The 27,233-nt window shown below is 33.4% G+C and overlaps 2 protein-coding genes and 1 long non-coding RNA gene across 9 annotated transcripts in view; 2 read left to right on the plus strand and 1 right to left on the minus strand.

Moving 5' to 3' along the window:
- LOC135835880 (zwei Ig domain protein zig-8-like) overlaps nt 1-27,233 on the minus strand; it is a 294,812-nt gene that overhangs the window by 183,905 nt on the left and 83,674 nt on the right. The gene's annotated exons all lie outside the window — the stretch shown is intronic.
- Nucleotides 13,203-15,788, plus strand: LOC135834080 (uncharacterized). Its single transcript, XM_065347917.1, has 4 exons — nt 13,203-13,320; nt 13,419-13,559; nt 13,656-13,979; nt 14,065-15,788. The coding sequence occupies exons 1-4, from the start codon at nt 13,203-13,205 to the stop codon at nt 15,786-15,788; spliced, it is 2,307 nt and encodes a 768-aa protein (XP_065203989.1).
- Nucleotides 18,135-19,041, plus strand: LOC135833776 (uncharacterized). The gene is made up of 3 exons (XR_010556545.1): nt 18,135-18,348; nt 18,438-18,702; nt 18,788-19,041. It is a non-coding gene; the product is annotated as an uncharacterized LOC135833776 (long non-coding RNA).

Consider the following 27,233-nt stretch of genomic DNA (forward strand, 5'->3'; position numbering starts at 1 on the left):
TACAATACTGAAATTATAAGTAGTCCTGTTCATAAATTTCTTGTACCTACTCTTGTACTAGTAGATGAACGTATGAATTGGAAGACTCACCTCAACTATGATAAACAGAGAGGAAACAATGCTATCAGTATTCTGAAAAAACTCAGTCATACCAGATGGGGCGCAGACAGACGGACATTATTACGAATATAATGTATATACAAGTCACCTTCAATCCATTATTAACTACGGATCGATTATCTATAATTCAGCTGCCAAATCAGACCTAGATAAATTAAATTCCATTAGAAATCATGCCCTTCTTCTCTATATAGGAGCTTTTCGCACAAGCCTCATCTCAAAACTTATCACAGAAATAGGCACCACCACTCTGCAAGAAAGGAGAAACTGCCTTGCTCTGAAATACTATCTCAAGATTGCCATGAACCTATACCACCTGAATTACTTCAAGATTTTTCATTCCAGCCTTAAAAACCAATACTCTACCTATAAACCTTTTGGAAATCACACTAGAGATCTGCTTGTTTCCTACAATATCGATCCTGCCAACTTGAATGATATTAAAGGAAAAATTCAATCTTATAAAAACATTATATGCCGAATCCAGCCACCTCATAGTTATCGCTTAAGCGGGCGAAAAGAAGTAATTTTAGCTACAACTAGTATCCGCATAGGCTACACCTCATTCACACATAGCTCACTTTTCTTGGAAAAATCTCTGAAAAAATGCCCAACTAGTGATACAAATGTAACCATTCAACGTATACTGGACTCATGCATACTATACATACAAACCAAATGTACAAAATATACTAGGCAATGACTTCAAATACAATCATCTGAAAACTAATTATGAAAATCTGTGCCAAAAATTGCTCATTTTTTAAAAAGTGTCTAATTTATTCAATGATATTTAAACACATTACTTTTTCTTAGTGCTTTTCTCAAGTTTTTTTTCGATGTTATTTTTCTTTTTGCATGTTATACATAAATTTCTTGTTTATTTTTCGTGTTATATTTTGTTATATTGTTGAACTTATTTGTAATCATATGTGCAAAATGAATGAATTAATACTTGTAATGTGTGTCACACAAATGCAAAAAAAGCCTGAGTGAATGCAAACTTCATTTTAAAAAGAAAATTCAACCTTAATTTTTGGAGAAAAACTTAAAATTTCATTTTTGAGGAAAAAGTGAAAACTTCATGGAGCGAAAGTTATTAAAGTTTAAAAATGAAAACACTAAAAATGAAGTTTTCATTTTTGAAGGAAAATTTTCATTTGAGAAGACTTCGTTTTGAAAAAACGTTTTAAATGAAACTTCTCCAATAATTAAAAATCATCAATTTTTGTCTGAGGGGAGGGGGGAGGGGACATTTTTAACAGGAAAACAAACGAGAAAATTATGTTTCGAAAACGATTCATTTTCGAACCAATTTATAAGAATAGGTACCTATAGTTGCTTTAGGGGATGTGAAAAATTTTCAGGAAGCTCTAATTTTTTTGCCCCTGACCCACATTGAAAACACTTACCATCATAAGCTGATAAGAGTAGTGAAATTAAAGCAGAAATGAAAAGAGAAGAAAAGAAAGGAAAACGTCTTTCTTGAGACCTTACGTACTTATAACATTATTTCAACTTATCTATTTCACGACACCTTCAAAGACAACAATAGGCACTACACTGGAACACGTAGAACATGAAGTTTAGTACAGCCTACTCAAATATGCCTAGGTGTAGGTACATTTTATTTCCACCAATATCGCCACCTAAACAGAATACCTACGTAAAGTACGAGTATTTACGCCACATCTATTCGATCTCAGCTCGGTCATATCGGTTAACCCTAAGATTACCCAAAGGAAGCCAAAACATGGAAATCAAGCGTTGCTAAATGAACAAAATTGCACTTAAAATCCTTCCGTTAAAACTTAAGCCAATCCTACGGGCCAAATAAATAATAAACAAGAGCGTAGTATCTCAGAATACATCATTACTATGCGTGAACCAGCGTAAATATTGAAATAGTAAATTAAACTTTCCCAAATGGAATTTCTACTACAAATCATCGAAAAAGAACACAAAAAAAATACGTCGTATCGTTCCAAATATAGCTAGAATACTTGTAGTCTACTTATTTAGTAAAAAGAAAACCTTAAAATTAACGAGAGGGAAAAAAAAGGATAGTCTACATCCACACCCATTCATTTAAACAATTTCAATACTTTAACCTATTTCAAAAGAAATTTAAAAGTCTACCAAACGCATAAATACTTTGGTTTTTATACTAAAAAGCTTCTATAAATCAATTCTTTGGGGTTTACTTTCAGGCCATATTAACTTTTTGTTTATTCGTTATTTAAAATTTATTTTTTAAGATACCCGAAGCATTTGTTGTAATTTAAAATACCGCCATTTTTCTTCTTCCTTTTTAGAGGGCACTTTTAAACTTTCATCGCGTGACAGGCCACTTTACACGATATTTTTAAAATAATTCTTAAGCCAAAAATCGGTATTCGAAAAAAATGGACAAGTTTCAAACATTCTCACATTTTTTTTTGTTTACGAAATTTTTTAGACACAAAGTTTACTTTTATGGATGAAAACAAAGGGTAAAAAGCAATTAGGAATTCTCAGAATGTATTCCTTCTTCGTATCGAAGTGTAACATTTCTACAAAAAATAAAGTCTCTTTGGCCAAACAAATATTCGTTAGAAAGTAAATAGGTAGTTGATACCTAGCTTAGTGTAAAAAGGAGTCAATGGCACAACGAATGCGAAGATTGCTCATTATTATTTTTGTTAGTAGCTTCGAAGAAATATAGAGACAAGAGCATTATGTTTAACCTTTTCAAACCCGCGTATTTTATATTCTTTTGCATTTGCTGAAGAGAGAAAAATTATTTATGACTGTCATTTGTTACCTAAGGTTTTGTTTATACGAGAGATAAACAATTAAAATAAGAATCATTATTTCGAACCTTACGCGAGTTTTTCTTCGCTTCGTTCGAGCTTATTTTTTTGCTCTTTCATGGTTAAAAACAAAGTAAAAATATGCATCCTATCCTATGAAGTTGTTGTTTTATACTCCTACTACATACAAACGCTTCCAATAAAAAAGAGAACTGCTGTCGTGAAATGTGAAAATTGAAACGTTTACAATGCTAAATAGACATACTGTATACAAACCATTACTCAGAATTAGACAACGCGTGACGTTTCAATAATCGAACGAAATTATGACCTTTTCTCGTCTATCTTTTCATTAAATGACGTACATCTATACGTGGAAAATTTCAATTCATTTCCCACATGCACGCGCATCTTATACACGTATCATTAATCACAGAAACGCAGGCGAAAACTGAATCAAGTAAAAACTTGATATTTTGTAATTTTATAGCTTAATACGAACTACGAAGTGGTGTGAACATGGTGAAGTTCCAACATCGCGTGCCAAACGATTTATTAACAAAGCTTTAGCAAATAAAAGCCTTGTTTTTTTATTAACCAGAGATACACTTGATTTTAAAGGCCAATTGCCTTCTTTTTGTACACCGCAACTCGTATCAGATTTTTTCCCCCAACAAACATCCGCTAAATTAATTGTAACTGGAACACAGAGAGGAAAAAACAAGATTTTGACTCTTTCTGTTTCCCTTTTTGTATACATATCCTGGTACCAGCTACAGTATACCCAAACCTTGCCACATAGGTTAAATGATCAACTCTAATGAATACCGAGGTCCGACCAAAGCTAACTAATTTTTTATGCTTTCTAAACATCATTACATAGACTGAGCACGTTTTTCTACGACAACAAAACAAAAATACCCCATATTTTGAGAAATTAAGGCTCCAGTGACTTCGGATGATGCTGAGAGAAGTGTATTCGCAGAATACGAATATCAGCTACCGAAAGTGAAACCGTATGAAACGTACAGAACGTTATTTCGTTTCAAGTTTTCGTACTTTGCTGTGTATTGTATAACTTGCGAGTTGAATTAAATTTACAAAAATTGTACAACAGAGTATGTGAGTAGAAAAAAAACCCATAGATGGAAATTTGCGCTAGGTCATGGTTGTTGTTCTCTTCGATGCTTTTACCCTTCTTTAGAAAATTACTTACGGTTCGTTATCAAACACATAACGATAAATTTATCCCTTTGCACCCTTCGTTTGTTGGCAACTTTTTAAACCAAGATGTAATCCATTTATTTATTTTTTTTACATATAGGTACCTATTACGAATGAGAATTTAAACAGAAATGGATTTTTGTGGTGGTACAATTTCCGGATGTTTTTGTTGAAGTTTCTCGTCCGTCTGAAAAAGTTTTCTCATATTAAGATTTAAAGGGTGGCGATAATCGCGACATCACGTATCTATCTACGTATATCTAATTTATTAAAAATTCCAAATAGAAGAAAACTTGTATGACATAAAGTATGTACAAGTACTTTGTAAAGCAAGGAAACTTTTAAAATTTTTGTAAAAAAATATGTTCTGATATTTTTGAATAGGTACCAAAGTAGTTGATTTGTCTGTTGAGGGCTCAAAAAAAAAATACCTATACCTGCACAAAATCCATTTGATGCACCTAGAAATCGTATTTCAATTTATGTAATGTTTTTATTTTTTCTCATAAAGAAGGATAGCTCAAGGTGGAGTTTAGTTGGAGTACGTTTGTGACTTATAATTTATTGGAATTTCCGCGAGAAGAAGACAACTTTTTTCACCCCTCCCTCCTCCCTCAGCCAACAATGTCTCAATCGAAACCATATTAACAAAATTTCTTAAATTTGGTATTACGCAGATGAAAATTTATGAATTAAAAACATCAGAATATTGTAGTTCATGAATGTGCAACAAAGGGAGCATTTTAAACCGGCACAAAAAATTTTGAATATTGGATAAAGTGAAATCGAAAGAAGACCCCAAAATGCACTAGCATATAAGTAACAAAAATTTCAGCTGCTGAAATTCTTTCCTCAATTTTCTGTGAATTATTGAAATTTTAAATTTATTCCATTATTTCCAACGAAAAAAAAAAACAAAATTTGAATAAATTAACGTAAGATGCTGAAATTTGGTTAATACACTGTTTTCTCTGATGGTTTTGAGCCATTCTGGAGCCTCCATAGCAAAGGGTACCCCCGGATAAGATAGGCAAAATGCCCTTAACCTCAGATTTCGATGAAACTCACAGGGTATGTTTAGTACCCTCAAAAAATAATTTTGGGCCCATAGCCCGCTCCCCACCCCACCCCCCTCAGCCAGGGGGGCCAAAAAACGCGTTTTTCAGGGGAAAAATTCTGTATCAGCGCGTAATTAAGATGAATTGATTCTGTAAACGAATATAGTTAGAGGATACATGGGCGTACCTCCCTGAATTTTTTCAGAATTTTTCATTGCATGGGGGGAGAAGGGGAGACAAAAGAAAACTTTAAATCGACATTACTCCGGAACGAAAAAACATACCAAAACGATTTTTTCGTCAAATATGTATCTTTAGGTGTACTTTCTATAGAAGTCATCACCCGGCCATTTGGAGTGGTGGGTCAAGCTCAAAAGCTCAAAAAACTCTCAAAAAACCATGTTTTTTGCGTTTTTCTCCAAAAATATGGACAAATGGCGGAAATTGAAGAGAACCAAGTTGTTCAGCGTGAAATTTTACCTCAGAATTGTGTATTTGAAAATTCATTTACACCGTGATCGTAAAACTACATGCGCAGAAGTATTGAAAGGGTATTCCTGGGTGAAATAGGTGAAATGCCCCTGTCCTCGGATTTCTGAAATTTTGATGGAACATTGTTGGGTACCATTTAAAAAAATTTTCGGAGGCAAAAAATTCTCCCCTCACCCCCTCCCTTGCTCATAATAGCGAAAAAAGGGCCTTTTTCGGGGAGAAAAAATCCATGCTTCAACGAGTTTTGAAAAAAATAGATTTTTTTCAAAACTCGTTGAAGCATGGATTTTTTCTCCCCGAAAAAGGCCCTTTTTTCGCTATTATGAGCAAGGGAGGGGGTGAGGGGAGAATTTTTTGCCTCCGAAAATTTTTTTAAATGGTACCCAACAATGTTCCATCAAAATTTCAGAAATCCGAGGACAGGGGCATTTCACCTATTTCACCCAGGAATACCCTTTCAATACTTCTGCGCATGTAGTTTTACGATCACGGTGTAAATGAATTTTCAAATACACAATTCTGAGGTAAAATTTCACGCTGAACAACTTGGTTCTCTTCAATTTCCGCCATTTGTCCATATTTTTGGAGAAAAACGCAAAAAACATGGTTTTTTGAGAGTTTTTTGAGCTTTTGAGCTTGACCCACCACTCCAAATGGCCGGGTGATGACTTCTATAGAAAGTACACCTAAAGATACATATTTGACGAAAAAATCGTTTTGGTATGTTTTTTCGTTCCGGAGTAATGTCGATTTAAAGTTTTCTTTTGTCTCCCCTTCTCCCCCCATGCAATGAAAAATTCTGAAAAAATTCAGGGAGGTACGCCCATGTATCCTCTAACTATATTCGTTTACAGAATCAATTCATCTTAATTACGCGCTGATACAGAATTTTTCCCCTGAAAAACGCGTTTTTTGGCCCCCCTGGCTGAGGGGGGTGGGGTGGGGAGCGGGCTATGGGCCCAAAATTATTTTTTGAGGGTACTAAACATACCCTGTGAGTTTCATCGAAATCTGAGGTTAAGGGCATTTTGCCTATCTTATCCGGGGGTACCCTTTTCAGATTCTCCAATTTTAGATAAAAAAGTCATAAATAAGGTCAAGATGAGATTCAGCGCCCTTAAATTCAGATTTACCGATATTGTGACCCTTCAAATCAATTTAGGCACATGTTTTTGAACTTTTTTTGTGCTAGTTCAGATCCAAAATTGTATAAATAAAAAATTCGTCGTTCGCAAACGATCTGAACAAAAAACGCTGAAATTCAGGTTGAACTCTATTTTCAACATTTCTAATCGTAATTCCGAGTTTTTAGATGCTGAATTTCATGTTGACTTTGCTTATGACATTTTTTTTCGAAAAAAAAGAATCCAGAATTTTTTTTAAAATTTAAAAATTAAACTGTATAGAAACCTGTATATCAGTAAAAAAAACAGGACTCAAAATGATATTTTTTCTCAATTTTCCCAAAAATTTAATCTACGTATTTCGCTACTAAGTAAGTACAGATAGACAACGTATTTCGCAGTATTTTTTGATAAAAAAGCGAGTTTTTTTGGCAATTTTGGGTAACAAAGGGAGAATTTCCCTAATTTCTGGCAAGAAGTGAGACTTGAAAATTTTAAGCAAAAAAACAGGACTTTCAGTCATCGAAAGGAGGGAGACTTTTTGGTATTTTTTTTTTCAAAAACCCACAATTTTTAAGGCAAAACAATAGACTTGGCAATTTAGACACAAAGCGAGATTTTTTGTAATTTGTGACAGAAAATGATCAGACATGATCAAATCAAATCATTTTCTCCCTGGGCTACCGATCCAAAAAATGCCACGAGCCGATTAAGAGAAGAGCCTTTAATTTTTCTCGTTTTTTTCACTTCTTAAAAACTTGGTTCGAGCTCTAAATTCCTTTCAAATCGATCTAGGGACGCAAAAATTTGACATGAAAATTACGAAGATACTTTACATATGGAAGCTCGGACTTTTTAATCCCTCTTCTTCTCTTACCAGTGTCGAAAAAACTGTAATTTGTCCTATTTCGGACATTTCAAATGAGTGTCATGACCTCACTTTCTACAAATTGACTTCAGCAGATGAAATTTGGCATGAACATCAAGAGAAATGTACTTTTGATGCGTGTTTTGAGGGCATGCAATTTTCAACCCCCTTCCCCTCCTTTTCTAGCTATCAATAATGGATTTCTGACCTTCTCGAGTAGATTTTATTTTTTTCATGCTGCCAGCCACTAAAAGGAAGAAAGGCATACAGATTATAAGAGCATTTGTTCCTCATCCCCAACCCCTGTAAATTAATCCAAAAAACAGAAATTTGGAAAATACATTCAGACAGCTTTTGATGATTTTCACCCTTCAATCTATATCTACTGCCATTTCCAGCAACAAAAGGTGGACTCTTGAAATTTTGTTCTATGCTACCAGCTCCTCAAAAATTGATCTAGAAGGCCAAAATTTGTCCATGTACTTTTGGAGAGTATCTGAGAGCCTTGAAACAGTTGGTTTTCCAGTACAAAGTCAGGGGAGCAATCTGAACGATACGAGAAGCGATCTTTTAGATGAAAAGTAATACACAATGGTGAGTCTTGAACGGGTAAACCCTCCGGACCAACTGACTTTGTTCTTTCGTTATTATTTTTCTACGGGTACATCTCCCTTAATCCTCGCTAGATGCACATTTTAGCATGCCGATAATAGCTTTATACGTACAACGATCGATTCCTCTATTGTGACACCACAAATTTACTGCTTCAAACAAAAAATAACCACCATAAACACATAAATCTGACATTTTTTCGTTTCAAGCTTGAAATTACCGCAGTGTAACAAAATTACTGCATTCGCATCTGTATAATCAAATTTATAGCGTTAAGTAGTTCTTTTTGCTCTTGACTTACTTAAATTCTTCTCCATTCTGCACTAAAACCTGAGATTTTTTTATCACAAAAAGAAGTTTATTTCAACGTATTGCGAAGATAATTACAAACGTACGAAATGACCCGCGATACAAAGCACTGCAATAAATCTATCGACATATTTCTATACTGTTGATGATGGGGTAAAAAAAAATCGTGAATAAAAACACGTTGCAATAGGGTAGCGGAAAAATTACTTATACGGCATTAACGAGCGATATTTTTGTTTTAATTTCAAAACTTGAGTCGTATTCTTTTCACGTTCATTCCACGGTAATAAAACCCATTAAATATGTTGACTGAATTTTCGCTCCGTTGCAACCAGGTCGTTGATATTTTTTTTTCACGTGGAGAGAGTTAAATTTTTAAAACTTTTTATCCGCGAATCAGCGAATGTATATACTAACGCAATGCTCTGTTTCGAATAATGATTGTGATTTCGAGGCGTAAATTTATATGTATACTTTTCTCGTTCGTATACAGTAGGTATGCCTTGATAATAAAACGAAAGAAAAAGTATAAAGTAAAATCATAACATCTGAAATAAAACTAAATCATTTTAATAGGTGTTTCAAATAAAATTCATCCCTGCGCGAGTATAAGTAAGTATATAAGAGCATTCATATTTTCCACAAAGAGACATCAAACCAAATTATCACACCTTTTAAAAAGAATCCCGAACACTTTGATATAATACAAGCTGGCTGAGAAATTATACCTACGCATCTCGCTAAACATACGAGTATGTATGCGATATATCGAAAGAAAACATATTATTATCGCTAGTGAAAACAAAACAACTCGAGGGAAAACGGTTTTTCAAAGGCAAACTTAAATCAATAAGATAACAAATTTTTAAAGGCTTAAAAATCTACGCAGCTTAAGGTTAATAGCGCTTTTTGAAACAAACCAAAAAAAAAAAAAGGGGGAAACTTGGGTTTTTTGTTATGACATTTATGAGGTAAGTTAGGGGATATAGAATATAAAAATATAGGCACAAAACTCCACACTGTAATTTCTCGTTCGAGAAAATTCTTTTCAATCGCTGAAGCGGCAAATAATCGACGGAAAATAAAACAACTTTGAAGTCGAGCTAACTGTTAGAAAATGGGCAAGTCTAAAAATAAAAATGAAAAAATAAACTATATCAAAAACATTATAGGTACCTATATAATAGCGATAGATTTTTCGGCGAATTTTTCTTGTCAAAATGAAGAAAATTTAATCTGTTATAAAAGTGGTCGACTTTTTTTTTTCTTTCTCAAAGGGAAAATACAACCATAAGATGTTATCGATAGCGAACACGAGATATTTATTTACAGGAAATAGCTACGTAATTAATACGATGATGGTTGAAACTGCAAGTTAACGACCTCAAGCACTACGAAGGGTGCTAATTGCTTAATTTCAGACTCGAGATGGTAGTTTAATTACCTACCTATCGTCAGATTTGATCGCAATCGAGAAGTGGAAACTGAGAAGAAATACAGGTTAGAAAAAAGGTAAAAGAGGAGGAGGTAAGCGATGTTTGAATTGCTCGAATCGAAAAATTTGTAACCGGAATTTCTCTTGGTATTATTTTTTCATGGATAGGTAAGTATACGAGTCACGTTGAAGGAAAAAAAACACTGATTGGAAAGTAAGAAGGATTTTCAATCAAGTTCATCGAACTGCTTTCATATTTTTGGTTCAATAAACTAAGAATTGGCATATCATATTATCTAAAGTTACGAGATAATACTATAATTTTTGAGCACACAAAAAAAATAATTCGCAACACGCCTTCACACAATAGAATAAATATTATTCAAAACTTCTGACGCTTTCGATCAACGTACAGCCTTTAAAATGTTCAAGTATAGGCAACCGATGATTTGAAAATTTCATACTTCGACTTTGACAGGAGATAAGCAGTAAAGTTCTTTTCCTTGTACACCCTTGGTCCCTCTTTGAAATATCAATACCCTTTAAAATCTTATCAAAAAATTGAGCATGAATTTGAAAGTGGGATATTGCTGACTGATATCTATTGTTTTTCAGAGTTCCACCACAAATTCTATACACGAGAAGAGGAGGGGACCTCGAAATTTTCATCGATTGATTTGTAGAAAGAATTGTTTGCAGGGTTTAAAATAAAATGTGTAGATTGGAGAATGGAGATTCGAAATCAGTAACTGAAATTTGAAAAGCTCAGTTTCACGATTAATGCAAAAGTTCAGAAACAAGAACAACGATTTGAAAATTTGAAAAAAAAATACAATGATACAGCCATTTTTACCCCTTTTTGAAACAAAATAATTTCCAAAATACTATCTCAACATTCCTGAAGAGCACCAGTGGCCTCTACTGTAATGAAAATTCAAAAAAAAAATATCGAGAATGAAATGATTTATTGCAAGCAACGCCATTTCTAAATTTTTTATCTTCTCACTCCTCCAATATTTCAAAAAATAATACTCGATCCATCTCCACGTACGATTTTTATTTCAAATTTATTCTCACCACAAAAAAAAATCCTACGCATAACTTTGAGTAAAGTAAGTACTATACGTAGGTATTCCAAGCAGGGAATTTTTTATACACACATCTCAGATATTGATAACATTTTGCATAATTTACTCGAATAAAAATGTTGACTTAAGGTCGGTCACGAATTCCATATTACGCGGCTTCATCACGTTTGCAAATTACACATAATCGAATTATAAATTTTAAATGACCCGAGAGAATTGGAAGGAAAAAATGGCCCATATCAGCGCCGCCAACGGCCAGTATAAAGCTTTCAGAAGCTATTCATTGATAACGAATACCACAATAGAAATTCAAAGAATACGCATTGCGAAAAAGTTGGGTTCGTGTTCTGTTCTGTAATAAATCAACCATAACGATAGAGTTAATATTTGATAACCTTATAATTACCAGTTTCGATAAAACCAACAAAATATATAATTTTTTTCATTTCATAAAATCTCTCCATCGTTCATAATTTATTTGTCTTTGGGAAAAAAAAGTTACAAAAAGTTGTAAGTTTTTTCCACTTTCATTTTCATTTTATTTCGAGTAAGAGACTGTGAACATTTCAATGCTTAAAGTGCAAAATGATTTCATCATAGTAAAGACCAAAAAAAAACATTAAAATTTTTAAAAATATTGCCACGATACTTTCAAAATTCAAATAAGTCGAAAAACATGATAAAAATGAACCATCTTGATAAATATCTAAAAAAAAGTTACCCAGGTACACTTGAGTAGCAATTGTCACGTTTCATCGAGCAAGTTATTGTGTGGGTAGGTAGGTACTTTAAATTTAAACTTTACTACTCGTACCTACCTACATCAGATTCCAGCAGCCTTTTTGACGAGAAATTTTTTCAACATATACGAATCTAAAATCTTGATTTTAAAGATACCATGAAGGTACAATAGGTTTTTCGTCAGTTTTTCTGTTTCTATAAAGTCTCCAATTTTTAGAGATGATGATGCTTAAAGGATAACTTCAATTTTAACTCTTCAACGTGCGTAGGAAGAAAAGTGGAAATTGTTCGGCTTTGGTTTTATTACACTTAGGAGTGAAAATTTTGATTTTCATTCAACATTCTACTGTTTTGCTGATATCTGTAGGTGCTATTGAAGAGAAACTTTACAAAAACATTATAAAATTTTGAAACGCCACGAGAAAAAAAAATTTTGATTGAAAATACTTGTTCAAGCAGTGTATTTAGTTTATAAAATCGTCCATCTGTCAAACTGAGGGTTAAATGACTTTGAAAAGAAACTACCCAATCTTAAATTATTCAGTCATGGAAATGGAAAATAATTCAAAAATTTGATACATTTCCAAATAATGAATTTTTGGGGCCTAAGGGTTGAAAATAAAATATTTTTTCAGAGGGAAATACCTACGTGTGTATTTATTAATGAAAAAATAACTTCCTTAAATAATGAGTGGAGTTTTCAAAATTGAATAAATTTTCCACGATGATTTTTTTTTACCAGAAATGAAAAAAAAAAGAAGTTTAACATGATTTTTCGTGTATAATTTTGCCCCTCCTGCCACCCAATCAGAGCCAGAAAAATTTTGATTTTTCTAAAATACGTTCACTCGAGCACTGTCATGTTGCATATTTTTATGAAACTGAAAACTACCGAAGTATATTTCGAATCAAATTAAAAATGTACGTAATTGAATAAAACGAGTACTACGTACTGCAAACTATGCCATTTTACTTCTCTTAGATATAGTTTGTCGCAGCAACGCGTGGTATATATACGATACGATTACTTCGATCTTCTGTCTCCGTCGAATCTCATGTGGGGATTACAAACGAGGTACACTGTTACCAATGCATCCTCGGGAAAGTCGCCGGATCGCTAGTGAGAAAGAGGAGCGTGTAAAGACCGACGGGAGGGTGTCTAGTTTTCACCGATAAATTACTGTTTTGATGGGGAGTGAAACATTTTCCACGGCTATTTATCACCAATAAATCATCTTTCCGCTTATCACGCTCCTGTTTGTAAACATTGTTAGAGAGGTATATTTTTCTTACGTACGAGAGATTATGTTCATCCTTTTTGAGTTCTTTTTTCCGAAAAATGACTGAGAAAACTACTCTTACGTGTTTTCATTGCAGTGCATCGTTTACCAGAAAAGATAATTTGGTTCGTCATATCAAAAACTTTCATCTTAATCCAAAAATAAATAAGAAAAATGGTAATCTTGATCTAATTGAGTACTGCATTCCAACTTCCTATCTATCATTCTGTTTGAAATTTTCATGTTTAAAAATCATTTTCCTGAATTTGTTTTAGTCAAAGTTAAAGTAAGACGAATTGTATGTCCTCTGTGTAATGTGATTATACCTGGTAAATTCTCCAATTTTCACCACCATCTAACACTAATACACAATGTTAATCTTGAGCAACAATGTGTTACTTTCAACTCTTTCAGTGGTAAGTAATAGGTACATTAATTAAGATTCTCGCATATTGTTAATTCAATTGACTAAATTATCACTGAGCTGTCATTTTTCTTTCATTTTTTCTTAGAATTCCAAACATGGAAGTTGGAAGAGGAAAACAAAACGATGTCTAAATTCGTGAAACGTAGGAGAGAATATACTCGGAAGAATGGTAGTACTGTCGGATATTACGTCTGTCACCGCAGTTTTCATTTCAAATGCACGAAAAAAAGAAAAACATCTCGAAGGAAAAATCGTGGATCAAATAAAATCGGATATGCATGTTCAGCTAACATGAAAGTGACGAAAACAAATCAACAAATCACAGTAAACTATTGCAATTCACATGTTGGTCATTGCTGTGAAGTTGGTAGGCTAACGTTGAATGCTGAAGAAAAAGCTGAATTAGCAGGTACCAATCTTTCTCTTACAATCAAGTTAATTAATGTTAATTGAATCAAAAATTTGTTTACATTGTATTGTTATTTTGTGGATAGGTAAAATGAAACAAGGTGTTCCGTTGTCCAGAGTTTTGGATGATATCCGAGAAGAGGAGCCTACCACCATTAAAAGAATACATCTCACTGACAGAAATGACCTCCATAACATAAAAAAAACTTATGGAATTAATTGCCCTTTGAGGTACGATAATAACGATCCTACAAGTGTAGCTGTCTTCATAGAGAAAATGAAAATGAATGAAAAAGGCAACCCAATAATTTTTTTCAAAGATCAACAAACGGAGCTGGAATCGTTTGAGAAAAAAGATTTTATTCTGATAATGATGTCCGAGTTCCAAAAGGAAATGTTTGTAAAATATGGCCATCGTTGCGTCTGTATTGATGGTACTCATGGATTAAACGAATATAAATTCATTTTGTACACCATCGTAGTCTTGGATGAATTTGACAACGGAATCCCAGTGGCATTCTGCTTTAGTAATCGCGGCACGCTTCAATTGTATACGCTTTTCTTTGAAAAAGTCAAAGAATCCTTGGGAAAAACGATTACTACGAAGATATTCATGTCCGATGGCGAAGTCACCTTTTACACAGCTTGGGCTGCAGTTATGGGTTCAGCTGAGCGGCAATTGTTGTGCTTGTGGCATCTGTATAAAACGTGGAACCAACATTTTCCGAAGATTGATGACTTGAACAAAAGAAAACTAGTGAAAAAAACGTTGTATGCAGTAGCAGCTGAACCTAATGTTGAAAATTTTTGCCAAGAGTATAAAAACTTTTTGAAGCAGTTGGAAGAAGACGAAGATACTGTTAAATTTTATAAGTACTTGAATGATTATTATACTAAAAACACTGAATCATGGGCTGCCTGTTACCGATCTCATGCTGTAATTCAAACGAACATGCATTTGGAAAGTTTTCATAAAACGATCAAGTATCATTACTTGAATGGTAAACGATGCTCGCGATTGGATAATACTATTTATCAGCTGTTCCGCTACCTTCGAGATAAGAAATATGACCATCTTATAAAGTTAGCCAAAGAAAAACCCACGAAGAAATCCAAAGCCATCCGAGAAAGTCATGCTAAATCTGCTGATTATATCAATTCAGTAGAAATAATTGACAATGGAAAATATCAAGTCAAGGACTACGAGGTCACGTTACAACAACCTGAACCATGCTGTTTTCATGTATGCAAAGAATGCAAAATCTGCATTTGTATGTACGTGTGTTCATGCAGAGATAGTCAGATCAATAGAAATATGTGTAAGCACATTCATGCTTGTGTGCAAAAAGACGAAGAGATCAATCAAGAATTGGCCGATGATGAAAATTGTAACTCTTTATCCGTAGTACCTACCAACAGCGATATACCTACCAACAGTGTAACAGAAAACAGCAACCAGAACCTATTGTTGGAAAGTTACCACTTCGGAGACGAAATATTACCAACTGTTCAAAGAGAATCTTTAGATGATGCAAAAGTTGATTTAATTGCTCGCTGTAATGTAATTTCTGGTTATTTATCCAACCGAAGTGTAAAGAAAGAAAGTATTGACATCGTCAGGAAACTACTAGATCGAGCGACAGCAGTTTTAATGGAAGAGGAAAATTCAGAGAAAGAGAAGCGTTCGAATCCTGTCAACACGAACAGTAAAATAGAAAAGCAGACGTATCTAACTATTAATACACAAAAGTTGGAGCCTTTGTCTCCCTTTTGCGCCGATTGTACGGCCGTTTTTGGTTTTTGCGAATGAATTTCGACATGTAGACATATCAGTTACTGTGCGAATGCCATTGAGTCTTTTTGAAAATTTACATTTTTCCAAAAAAATCGTAATTAAAAAATGTTTGGATTTTGGAATTAGAGAGAATGTTTTGGTTTTCGTCTTTCGATCACGAAAATAGATCCGCAGTACCTCTATCATTTTTAAACCTTGGAAACATCAACGAAACTTGGTTGATATTTGTGTGACGTCATGCAAATGCGTTTTTTTTTCGTTTTTGAAAACTTGAAAAGATAGAACGAAAGGTTAAAGTTGATGAGATTTTGAATTTTGTTTTTGTTGAATGAGACTTCTGTAAAATTAAATTAAATCTTTCAATTAATTTTTCAAATCATCGTCAATTTGTCATACATCATGAAAATATGTAGATTTTTCAACAGAAAACAACTGAAATATAGGCCTATAATGTGTAATGAGGCAGTGCTTTCCGAAGTACGTATCATTTCGTAGATTTCGATAAAAAATTTAAAATATGATTTTTTACACGACCTTTGAGAGTTGAGCTCACTGTATTGTATGACTTTTGAACTTTGAAGTTTTTTTTCTTGAAATTTGAACTACTTTTTGAGAATTTCACAACAATTCCTTCAAATGGGTACGTAATTTTTTGCTGAGCTTTACATGACCTATAAGTGTAAGATGACATGTTTTGGAGGAAGGGATGTTTTAGAAAATTAGTAGAAAATAAGTAGTAAGCAAATAAATTGACCAATTTTTTTTTGTTCTCGCCCCTGGTTTAGCTAGCCTCAGGGTTGCGGAACGATACCAATACCAAAAAACCAATACCGGCAAAACCGCCTAATTTTTGAAAAAAATTGAAAAAACCGAAAACCGATACCAATAAGTTGACAAATGAAAAACCGATTTAGAAAATACCAATATAATTTCAAAGTCGGTACAAAATACCAAAAACCAATACCGAAATTATTTTAAAATCTGTATTTTGGTACTCATTTTTGCAAATTTCTGCAAATGAAACAATTCCAACATCAAACAAAATGAGTTTATTCATTTTAATAATCACTTTTCTTTGTTGATTTTCCTCTCATTTCAACTTTTATACTACTACTCTCTCAATTTCTGAATTTTAAGCCAAAGTGTTCTGTAATTAGCTTGATTTTTGGGTGATAAAATACCAATACCGAAACCGAAAACCGAAATAAAATTCACAAAAATTGGAAAAACCGATACCAAAAACCGAAATTTTGAGGTAGAAATTGATGAAAACCGAAAAACCAATACCGTTTTAGCCACCACATTTGAAATACCAATACCACGTACCAATACCGTTTTGTTTTATCGTTCCGCAACCCTGGCTAGCCTACAGAAAGTAAAAAATTCATAATTTTTTTCGTGCATTTTTTTATTTTTTATTTACATTTTGGTAATTGATTCAAAAATTAAAAAAAAATAAAAACCAACGAATTCATGAGAGACTTTGATAAAAAAAATACCCTATGATAGGTATTTTCATTTGAAACTATTTTTTTTTTACTATAGGGAATGGAAATGAATATATACTCAATGATCAATACTCATAAATTCATCTCAAATTAGTCAAATTTAATATAAAACAATGGCAATAAAAAAAAAACATCAACTTCTCTACTATAACAGACTGGACAATACAACTGGAAAGAATTGATAATTGGCCCATTTATGCTCAGGTTAAGGACTCTACTTCAGATTTTTTGATTTTGGTTGAAGGTTACTGAATAAAATTTTTTCTACAAGTAGGTATTATGAAAGTTTTTGAGCCAACTCAGCCTCTCAGGTTATGGTAAGGCTAACAATTCCAACTCGCATCCCTGGTAAATATAATTATCAACGGAAACTAGCGGAAACGTGACATAAATCTATTTCTCAGTGGTCAGTGCACCTCACTCACTGGCCAAGGGGCCACCTTTTTCTCCTGAGCAGTTTTCAGCACAAAGTTATTTTTCTAAGAAGGATCGCAAATGTAGATCTTTAAAAAAATTGTATTATATGTATCATTGTATCAGAGGAAGGAAGATAAAATTTCCTTATTAATGGTATAAGACTAAGTATAAGAAAATTATGGGGTCCAGGTCCAGCTATACATAGAATAGATGGATTTTGAGCGAAAAAAAAAATCAAACTTCTGCAATTCTCCACTTGGAAAGTTTTTATCCATTCTCTTGCATGTAGCCAAGTGCAAGAGTATTCTGTTTAAATTAATCAAATTAACTTCTAAATAGTTCTAACAAATATACCTATTTGTTAGAACTTAGAAATGAAGAATTTGATTGACACGAAATTCATTTCATTTTTTACAATGACGTCATCAAACGTTACATTTTCATGTAGCAATTGTTGCGGAATTCTCCGCAACTGGCCGACTTGTTATTTTAAAAAAGAAAAGAAGAAAAAACGTATACGCCCCTGTTTATCAGGAGATTCTGAAAACATCATCTTGGAGCCACTTCGAAGAGAGGATGGTGACACAGCAGAAGCTTTAAATATTATCGACTTCGAAGACAGTTCACATTGTTATGATGTTAAAAAAAAGGTAATCATAATCAGTATAAAAATGTTGTTTTATTGACGATTCAGAGTTTTTAAAGTTGTGCATTTGAATAATTCGATAAATTGTTTCAGAAAAAAAAACAAGATGCGCCGATAGCAGATTTACTAGCCAAACCGGAAAAGACTTCACTAGACATCCCGGACATCCGAATTGAAAACCTGATCAACGGCGTCATCGGCGATGAATCTTCACTAGACATCCGAATTGAAAACCTGATCAATGGTGATGAATCCCGAATTGACGTACCCGACTTTGCAGCATCAGTGGAGGTACACTCTACTAATGCAACCTTGCCGGCTTCGAATAAAGTGAACATTGCTATGTAGAAAAAAAAAGGTAACAGTATAACAATGTTTTATTGTCTTATTGACGATTCAAAATTTTCAAAGTTGTGAATTTGAATAAATAATTCGATCATTAGTTTCAGAAATAACAGCGAGATGTAACGTTGGTAACCGAGAAATATAGTAATGGAGCTATAGTTCTTGTTTTCGTGGTTGATGGGAACTGGGAAGTCCAATTTCAATGCTCGTTTTGAATACTTGGATGATTTTTAAAAAATATGCACGTATAATAAGCATATTTATTCGTATCTGTTCTACAGTTCTGTTTTTTTATTTTTTTATAATTCGATTCGTATTATTAAATTAGATAATATGTTCAGAGTTCGCAAGTTCGCAAAAATTATTATTTGTAGTACTCCTCCGCAAAAAAAGAAGCTACATAAGAGATAAATAGCCGTGGAAAAAGTTTCACTCCCCATCAAAACAGTAATTTATCGGTGAAAACTAGACACCCTCCCGTCGGTCTTTACACGCTCCTGTGAGAAAGTCAGTGACGGTGACCGTCATCACCTGCGGGGATAAGGAGGCAAAACGCCGGGAAGTGAGCGTGTATTCGCGATCCCGCCTTCGCCCCTGTAGATCTGATCAAAGTGATGAGAAATGTGAGAGAAGAGTTGCCACTCTTTCTACTTAACGGCGCCTATTTCGACGGAACATTTTTTTACCAATAATTTTATTTTTTTTTTATTTTTGAAAGGTATCCAAGCACAAATGAGTTTTTTCTCATTTTTTTATAATACGGGAGCAGGAATTGAGAAAACTGATCCGGTTTTGGAAAAAATCGTGAAAAACTTGATTTTTTTAAACCAAAAAATAAAAATAAGAAAGGGGCCTTGGTAAAGTTTTTTTATACTGACTTATACAAGTTCAAATACTTAGACTTGAATTTTTTTTCAATAAGCAAACATTTTCCAATTCGTTTTTTTTTCACGGAAGAACACTTCAATATCGCTGAATATGGTGGAATTAATAAAAGAAAATAATTTTAAATATATTAAAAATTGTAAAAATCAGAAAAACAAAAAAAATTGACTAAATAAGGCCTCTTTTCCATGGAACCCTTCAATTCAATGTATGTCAGCTTCCTCTCCTTCCCTCACCAAATCGTAAAATAAAAAGTGATGTTTTACAAGACTGATCTGGTGAAACAATGACAATTTTCAAATCAAAAAGATTACCATCTAATCATTATTTTTGTCAACGGAACCAAAAGAGTGAAACATATTAGTAACGAAAGATATCTCTGAATTCTAAGTGAAAATTGACCGAACTTTTTGTGTGAAACATACATATGAAAAAGTTTCTAATAGGTACTCAAAAAGATCTCTAGAAATTGGATGCAATGTAATGCACCTAGTTTCAAAAGCACGTACCTATTTAACAGATGAAAAAAACTTGACATTCTCGGTTGTATAAGTTGAAGTTATCTTATTTTTTCCTCTTTTCCAAACTTACACTTTGGAAAAGACCAGAAGAATTATTATAATTTATTAAAGAATACGTAAATTGAATTAATTTCAGATTGCATAAAAAATCTAGAACAAAGATAAATATAATGTTTTGCATAAATTTACTTGGAACCACTATTAATAAAACTTTGTTATATAAGTTTTTAACGATGAACAAAAAAAATGTACTGCCAGCACAAAAGCGTTCAGCTCCTATATATTTTGTAGAAAAAAAAAAAAAAAATAGAGAAATTTCTAGCGCTGTTTTTTAGAAGCTTCTTCTCCTCTCTCTTTTTTTTTTAAATAGGTCGTTAGTTGGCGATTACATCCGTTTTTACTCAAAATAGAAACGAAAACATGGTCCGACTAAACCTTAGTTTTAACGACAGTAGAGGATACACGCATAATTTCCAGAGGCCATTAGTGGTAAAAAGAATTTTTTCCGAGGAAAAATCCGCCCTTTCTGCGAATTGACTTTAATCCTTTCAAACTGAACATTCTTAATACCATACTCTTTATTTAGATTCACTCGGCGGGATTTCTTTTAAAAGTATTTTTTAACCAGCGGGGTCCTCTCTTTTTTTTCTCACTTCGGCATCGGTAACGAATTTTTTATCATTTCAACGTCTCGTCTCGTCTGCGGTCTCTGCTCGTCGAAAAGTATACGTACGCATACGATTTAAGACGTATAAAAAAAACCAACACACTATGACGCGTCGTAATTTCCTAGTTTTTTTCCTCGAGCCTTTGCCGCTTCGAGAAGAAAATTGGTATTTTTTTCCTCGTTTGAAGCGAGCAAAGTTTTCGCGAAAGAAGTTGCAGAAAAACCATTGCACGATTTCCTTTTTAAAAGGCAACATACGTATGCAATATGAGCTTCGATAAATTATAATGCATTTGTGTATATTGTTATTTGTATACGGTAACGTTTATAAAAAGAACTTTATTATTTTTCCATGCAATATATTTTTCATTCCTTTAAGCCTTCTGCGACGCGGAAAATATAGCCGGAATAACACAAATTTTATTCCAAAATCTCGAAACAGATCATTCACTTTTTAAAAGAGCAGGAATAAAATCACGAAAACGTACGATGAATTTTATCATACAGGAGGTGTCATTGCACCGAAACCCGAGGCGAGTAAAAATACCCGTAACTTTGTCATTTATCCTTTCTGGAGAAGTGTCATACCTACTATAAGTATTATATGGCATGTAGGTATGTATGTATAGTTGCCTCTTAGGAGTTGAACGCTGTCAAAGTTGAACTATAATATTGGAAACACGTTGGAAAATCGCAAGTAAGTATACAATAAGTACAATATACACGAGATGAAAATGAAAACCAATTCTATATCTCCTCTTGATTACCGAAATTATATACGAGTCAAGTTGTTGCCGTTGACGTAGCAAGAAAACAAGTGTGAAGTTACGTTCTACTTCTCTTTTCCCTAACTTCGGTTACTTTCTAAGTATCTTTTTTATTCTACTAAAATTCCAAAATTACCCAAGTTATTACGGCGACATTTGTTTCCAATGTGAGATGAAATGAAGCAGAAATGAAGCTACAGATTGAGATGTTATTCGCCAATGGGAACAGATTTTTTCAAATTTTCAAAAAATTATTTGTCATAACTAAGCAGTCTTGTTTTGTAAAAGTTTGGAAAAATAAGCTCAAACACATACGCCATTTTAGAGGTCGCTGTACAACATTTTCATGAGGAAATTTCAGCACAAAAAACATGTAGAGTGGGTAAGTATGTACTTAAGGATAATTTTGCAAAAGGAGACGTTTTCTGCAATTTCGTTAAAAAAAACAAGGCTTTTCTAACAAATCTTGGTTTAAAAAAAAACGGGACTTTTCAAACAATTTTGGCAAAAAGGCAGGGTTTGGCATTTACATACATAATTCAAAAATGAGAACTTTTCAAGATGCATCGACTTCAGAAACAGTCCAAAGCTTTCTTGGAAATTTTGGCTAAAAAAGTAACTAGCCAGTACTTTTTCGAAATTTCAGCAACAGAGTGTAACTTTTAGATGATTTTGGCAGAAAACAGAACTTTTCAGACAATTTTGACAAAAGGTTAAAACTTTGTCAAGTTGGCAAAGAAAGTAGGATTTCCTGGTTATTTTGATCTGAAAATGTTGGCAAATACAGGATTTTTGAGGTTAGAAAATCAGGACTTTTTGAAAGTTTTAGTACTGGCTGGCAGAAAAATAAAACTTTATTTGAAATTTTGGCTAAAAAGTAATATTTATTATATACGTAGGTACTTGATGGGGGTAATTCTGGCAAAAAATGCCTCATAGGACTTCTTGAGCACAGATAGGCAACCTGCGAGAGAATTGTTTTTATGACAGAGAGCTATTTGAAATTAAGAAGAGACTTCTTCTTAATTTGAATTAACTTCTTGAGCATTTATATTAGGCAAAAAATAATATTCGTAGAGCTTTTTTTTTGGGGGGGGGGAGAGAAATTGTAATCATAAGGACCATTTTTTGTTTTCAAATTTGACGAAAAACAAAAGTTTTTTTAATGATTTTGACAAAAAATAGGACTTGAGGCAATTTTGGAGAAAACAGGCTTTTTCGACAATTAAGACAAAAATTAGGACTTTTTGGATGTTCTCGTTTTGGCAAGAAAAAAACTATCTGGTTTGTTGGAAATTTTGGAAAAGGAATAAACCTTTATGAAAGTTTCAGCAAGGAGGTATAGTACTTTCGGACAATTTTGGAAAAAACTTTTTTTCACAATTGAAGGGCCTGATGGAAAAAGGACCTCCTCGGCCGGAGGCCTTTTTTCCGCACTTTGGTAATTTGAGTTCCTTGATGTCTTAACTACCTTTAGGTGTGAGTTTCAGTTCATGATCTTGTTCCTAGAGCAAGCTACATGATGTTTTATTCACGTCTCTTTGAATAAAACATCTCAATCGGTGTTACGCCATACTACAGGTACGTGTTACAGTTTCATAAAAATTGATCTGGAGGCGAAAGGAAGCATCCCACAAAAATTTCAAATACACGAAGTTGTAGAGAATTAAATTTCCAATCGACATAACGTCGTTAGTTTTTTCCTAAAATGCTTAGTTTTTGAATATCACGTAAAAGATGAATGTGAATAAAAATAAAAATCAGCTTAGGTAATGGAAAAAATTGATCTAGAGGTGAAAGGAAGCATCCTACAAAAATTTCAAATACACGAAGTTGTGGAGAATTCAATTTCCAATCGACGTATAATGTCGTTCATTTTTTTCTAAAATGCTTAGTTTTCGATTTAATCACGTTAAAAGATGAAGTTGATCAAAATCAAAATCAACTCATGGAAGAAGGGCCCCCTATGCGAGTTTTTAAATCTCATTTTTTTCGAAGATGTGGATAAATTATTTGGCAGTTGATGGTCAATACCTGTTGCTGACACTTCAGATGAAAAAAAAAACACTTACCTCAAATCAATACGTTGAGTAGTTTTTAATTTGTAACAAAAGTAAAACTTTAAACGCGTTTTTCTCAAAACTATGTTTTTCTGAGGGAGCCCTTCTTCCATCAGGTCCTTCAATTTTGACAAGAACTGGATTCTTTGCATTTTAGGCGCAAAAAAGCATGCACTTTTTTCAATGAAGGCAATTTTGGCAAACAATCAAAAATTTTTCATTTTTGGATTAAGACAAAGATTAGAACTTTTTAAGTAAGTATTTTGGTTTCAGCAAAAAAAGAAGGCTTTCTTGACAATTTTTGCAAAAAAGTAGTACCTACATGTTGCAAATTTTATCAAAAAAATAAATACAACTAAAAAAAAAAAAAAAAAAAAAAAACTTCTTAGCAACTTCTCTTGATAATTATGAAAAAAAAATATAGATTTTTTTGACAATTATTATGGCAGAGAAGGAGACTATTATAGTATTTACCAATTAACTTGTCAAAAAATCAGGAGTTTCTTAGCTATTTCAACAAAAAGTAAGGGTAAAGAGTATGCCAACCAGGAATCAGTGTTTTTTCAATTGTTTCCACTTTTTGAAAATACGTAAGTAGGTACCCATAACAATAGACGAGCAAACAATTGTTCGCGATCAAGACTTACTCGCAGAATTCCATCATTCCCTTACTTGAAGATCAAAATGTTCATAGGTAAAATGAATGCTTAAATACTCACCTAGAACAAAAAACAAACATAATCATGGATTAGTGGATTGTTATCAATAATTATGTAGGTTATCTACTTTGAGTACTTTGAGAAGGTTCTTATATTTCTAGTTTATCTATCAATAAACACCTGCAACACTGATGCATCTGATTTTTTTGAATCAAATTCTAGAAATTTGAGCCAGAAAACAAATAAATGCATTTTTTATTAGTAAAAAGTTGATGTTTGCCATCACTAAAAAAAAATAGGTATTTAGAATCTGCAACACGTTGTGTTCTCCACAATTCGGCGAATGGAAATGACGAACGTAGGTATTCAAATCAGGTGGTGAAGATTTAATAAAATGATTCCTTTAAGAAATTATGTTGACAGGTCCTCAACGACAATCACATCATCATTTATTTCAAGAAGATCACTTCACTTTAAAATGAAGACATTGAAGACAGTATATTTTTTGCGATACAAAAAAGGTATTGGGATGCCACTTTACTTAGAATAATACGAAATAATTCAAAGTGGTAGAAGTTTGAAATTTTTTTTAAACAAAACCGAATGATTTAAGATCACCATCTTGTTAAAATGGTAGGAATGGCTCAAACGTAATTGGTAAGAAAGGATTTGGATAAGTTAGTGGATTATCTTGACATCAAGATTTTTTTCAGAATCCAAGGCTTATTACGTTTTTTTCCACTCGTTCTTCTTCAATTAAATAAAATCAAAGTAAATTGCTCCTTACTCAAGTTGAAAAATGATCTGTTTTTGCTCTTATTTCACTTCACATGTGTAAGTTCTCTGTTCATTACATCTATTTACCTATGGTACCTGCTGCGGGTTCCAAATTCTGAAGCAAGTAGGTATTAAAAGTTAAGTCTTCAAGGTCAACCTTTTTTTTTGGGTGCTATGGTGGAATGAGTATAGTCTATGCAATACAGTAACGATTTCGACATCGACATGCATAGATTGGAAAACAAACGTACCCTGTACTGTGTAGTATGTACCTACCCACATTTTGTACAGGTTGGCCTCAAAAATAAGAAAATACCATCTGCGTAACGAGCGCACTCGAACACGTTTTACTCGTTGCGAATATATTACACGCCGTTGCGAACCGCCATTTCGCCAAGATTTTCTTGACAATAACGAATATCCTAACATCGGCAGATTTTGTTGGGTTTTGCCGCGCGCCATGTTTCGCCTGGCCAAATTCTATCAACAGCTTACACAATCTTCTCACGCACTATTTTTATTGCTTTGACGGCTCAATCAGCCGAGTTCGCCAAGAAAATCATTGTGCTGCGTTGTAAGTTGCCGAAAACGTTATTCTAACACGAAAATCTTCGCCAAATAAAAATGGTAATTGGCGAAATAAAGCCATGTTCTTCATTATAAGTTAACAAACGTATTGTTTGTTCGGGGGCGTGTATTTGTTCATCCGCTGCTGGGGTCATACGTCGATGACATAGTTATGAAATTTTTTGCAGCCCTAGTGTGCTGCGAACGTGGTGTTCGGTATCGTAGCATGAGACGACTTTTTTTTTTTGGAATCAATTTTATTACGTGAACTACATAGGTGCAGGGTTGTTTCAAGATGGGAGAAAGGCCTTCCCACCCATCTCAGTACATGTAGATATGTTTGCATTGCTTATCTCTAGATTGCAGGAGGCAGATTACGTTGATTTTTTTTAAAAATTTACGAAAGTGAAAAAATTATTTTGTGTACTCCACCTCCCTCCTTCTAGTTGATTACCTATATGCGAAAGGTTGCTTCATCAAAGATGCATGCAGTTCATTTCAAATCGTAATCCTACCTAATTAAAAATCAATCTCAAAAATATGATGGCAGATATACGAGTTGAAAAATATCTATCTACTATTTTCGATGATGTACCTATCTAATTGTGTGGTTGGTGTTTTTTCAAGGTTTCGGATTCTGCAATAGTTGGGTAAATCCGACGAAAAATAACAACAAAAACAAAAACCCAAGTAACGAGGAATATTTTAAATAAAGAACTGTTTGTTTTTTAAATTTCTATTTTCATCGGTTAATGGAAAATTAATGTTGGTGCGATATTTCGCTGCAGAAAAGATAAAGATGAATATTTTTAATTTGACTTTGAGCTTCCGGCTTAAATAAAAAATTTTCAATGAGGTGTTAATTTTTATTGTTGCCTTCTGTCAGGTGCGATGAAAGATTTACATTTTTTTGTCCTTTTTTTTTCATTCAACTTTCAGGTTTTGGAAAGATTTTTAATCTTTGTTGAAAGCGTTTTACTTTAGTAGTCGAGCGTCCTTTTTGTGAAATAAACAAAAAAAAACCGTTATGTACTCGTAGGTTGTTTTTTCTTGACGAGATGGCATTACGGAGCTTTGTTTTGGTGCTTTTACACATACACCTATGAAAGCGTTACTTTGTTCGGATGCTCGATGTGTTCGATTTTGTTTCAGAGCTCGAGCAAAACTTTCAAATTGTGGAGTTTGCGAGCGTTACAATTACAGAAAAAGCTAAAATCTACCTCGTTCGGTAAACGAGACATGGCTAAAGCTATTGTACGTAGATACCTACACCTTACATAGTAACGAAGACAAACACCAGTCCATCTTAATGAAGATGGATAAAATTCTCAACCTCGAAAGTTTAGACGAATAGAAAATTTCCTTTTGACAAAGCGTATTTATTTTTATTATTTTTAAGCAGTTCGCAATGGTTGGATATTTGTAAGACGTAGGTTAGGTAGCTTACCTATTAGGTAAGAGAGTGCAGAATCGTAAATTAACGTGTTCGTAACATGTGCTTCGCATACACGTCCCATGTTTTCGCCAAGTACTAGTATAGGTAAGGTACTGTATGTGTAGTGTACCTTGAGCAATCCTAGGTTATACGATAATTTAACTAAAAACGTTCTCTTTGGACACAAATCATGTTCTGGCTTCCAT

This window comes from Planococcus citri, chromosome 2, assembly GCF_950023065.1.
Source record: "Planococcus citri chromosome 2, ihPlaCitr1.1, whole genome shotgun sequence".
In the NCBI taxonomy this organism is placed as follows: Eukaryota; Metazoa; Arthropoda; class Insecta; order Hemiptera; family Pseudococcidae; genus Planococcus; species Planococcus citri.

What these genes read in the sequence shown, in the direction of transcription:
- LOC135834080 (XM_065347917.1), top strand. Translation starts at nt 13,203, where the DNA reads ATGACTGAGAAAACTACTCTTACGTGTTTTCATTGCAGTGCATCGTTT. An exon ending in AAAAATAAATAAGAAAAATG is followed by an intron (nt 13,321 to 13,418) that starts GTAATCTTGATC and finishes AATTTGTTTTAG; the next exon opens with TCAAAGTTAAAGTAAGACGA. An exon ending in AGAAAAAGCTGAATTAGCAG is followed by an intron (nt 13,980 to 14,064) that starts GTACCAATCTTT and finishes TTTTGTGGATAG; the next exon opens with GTAAAATGAAACAAGGTGTT.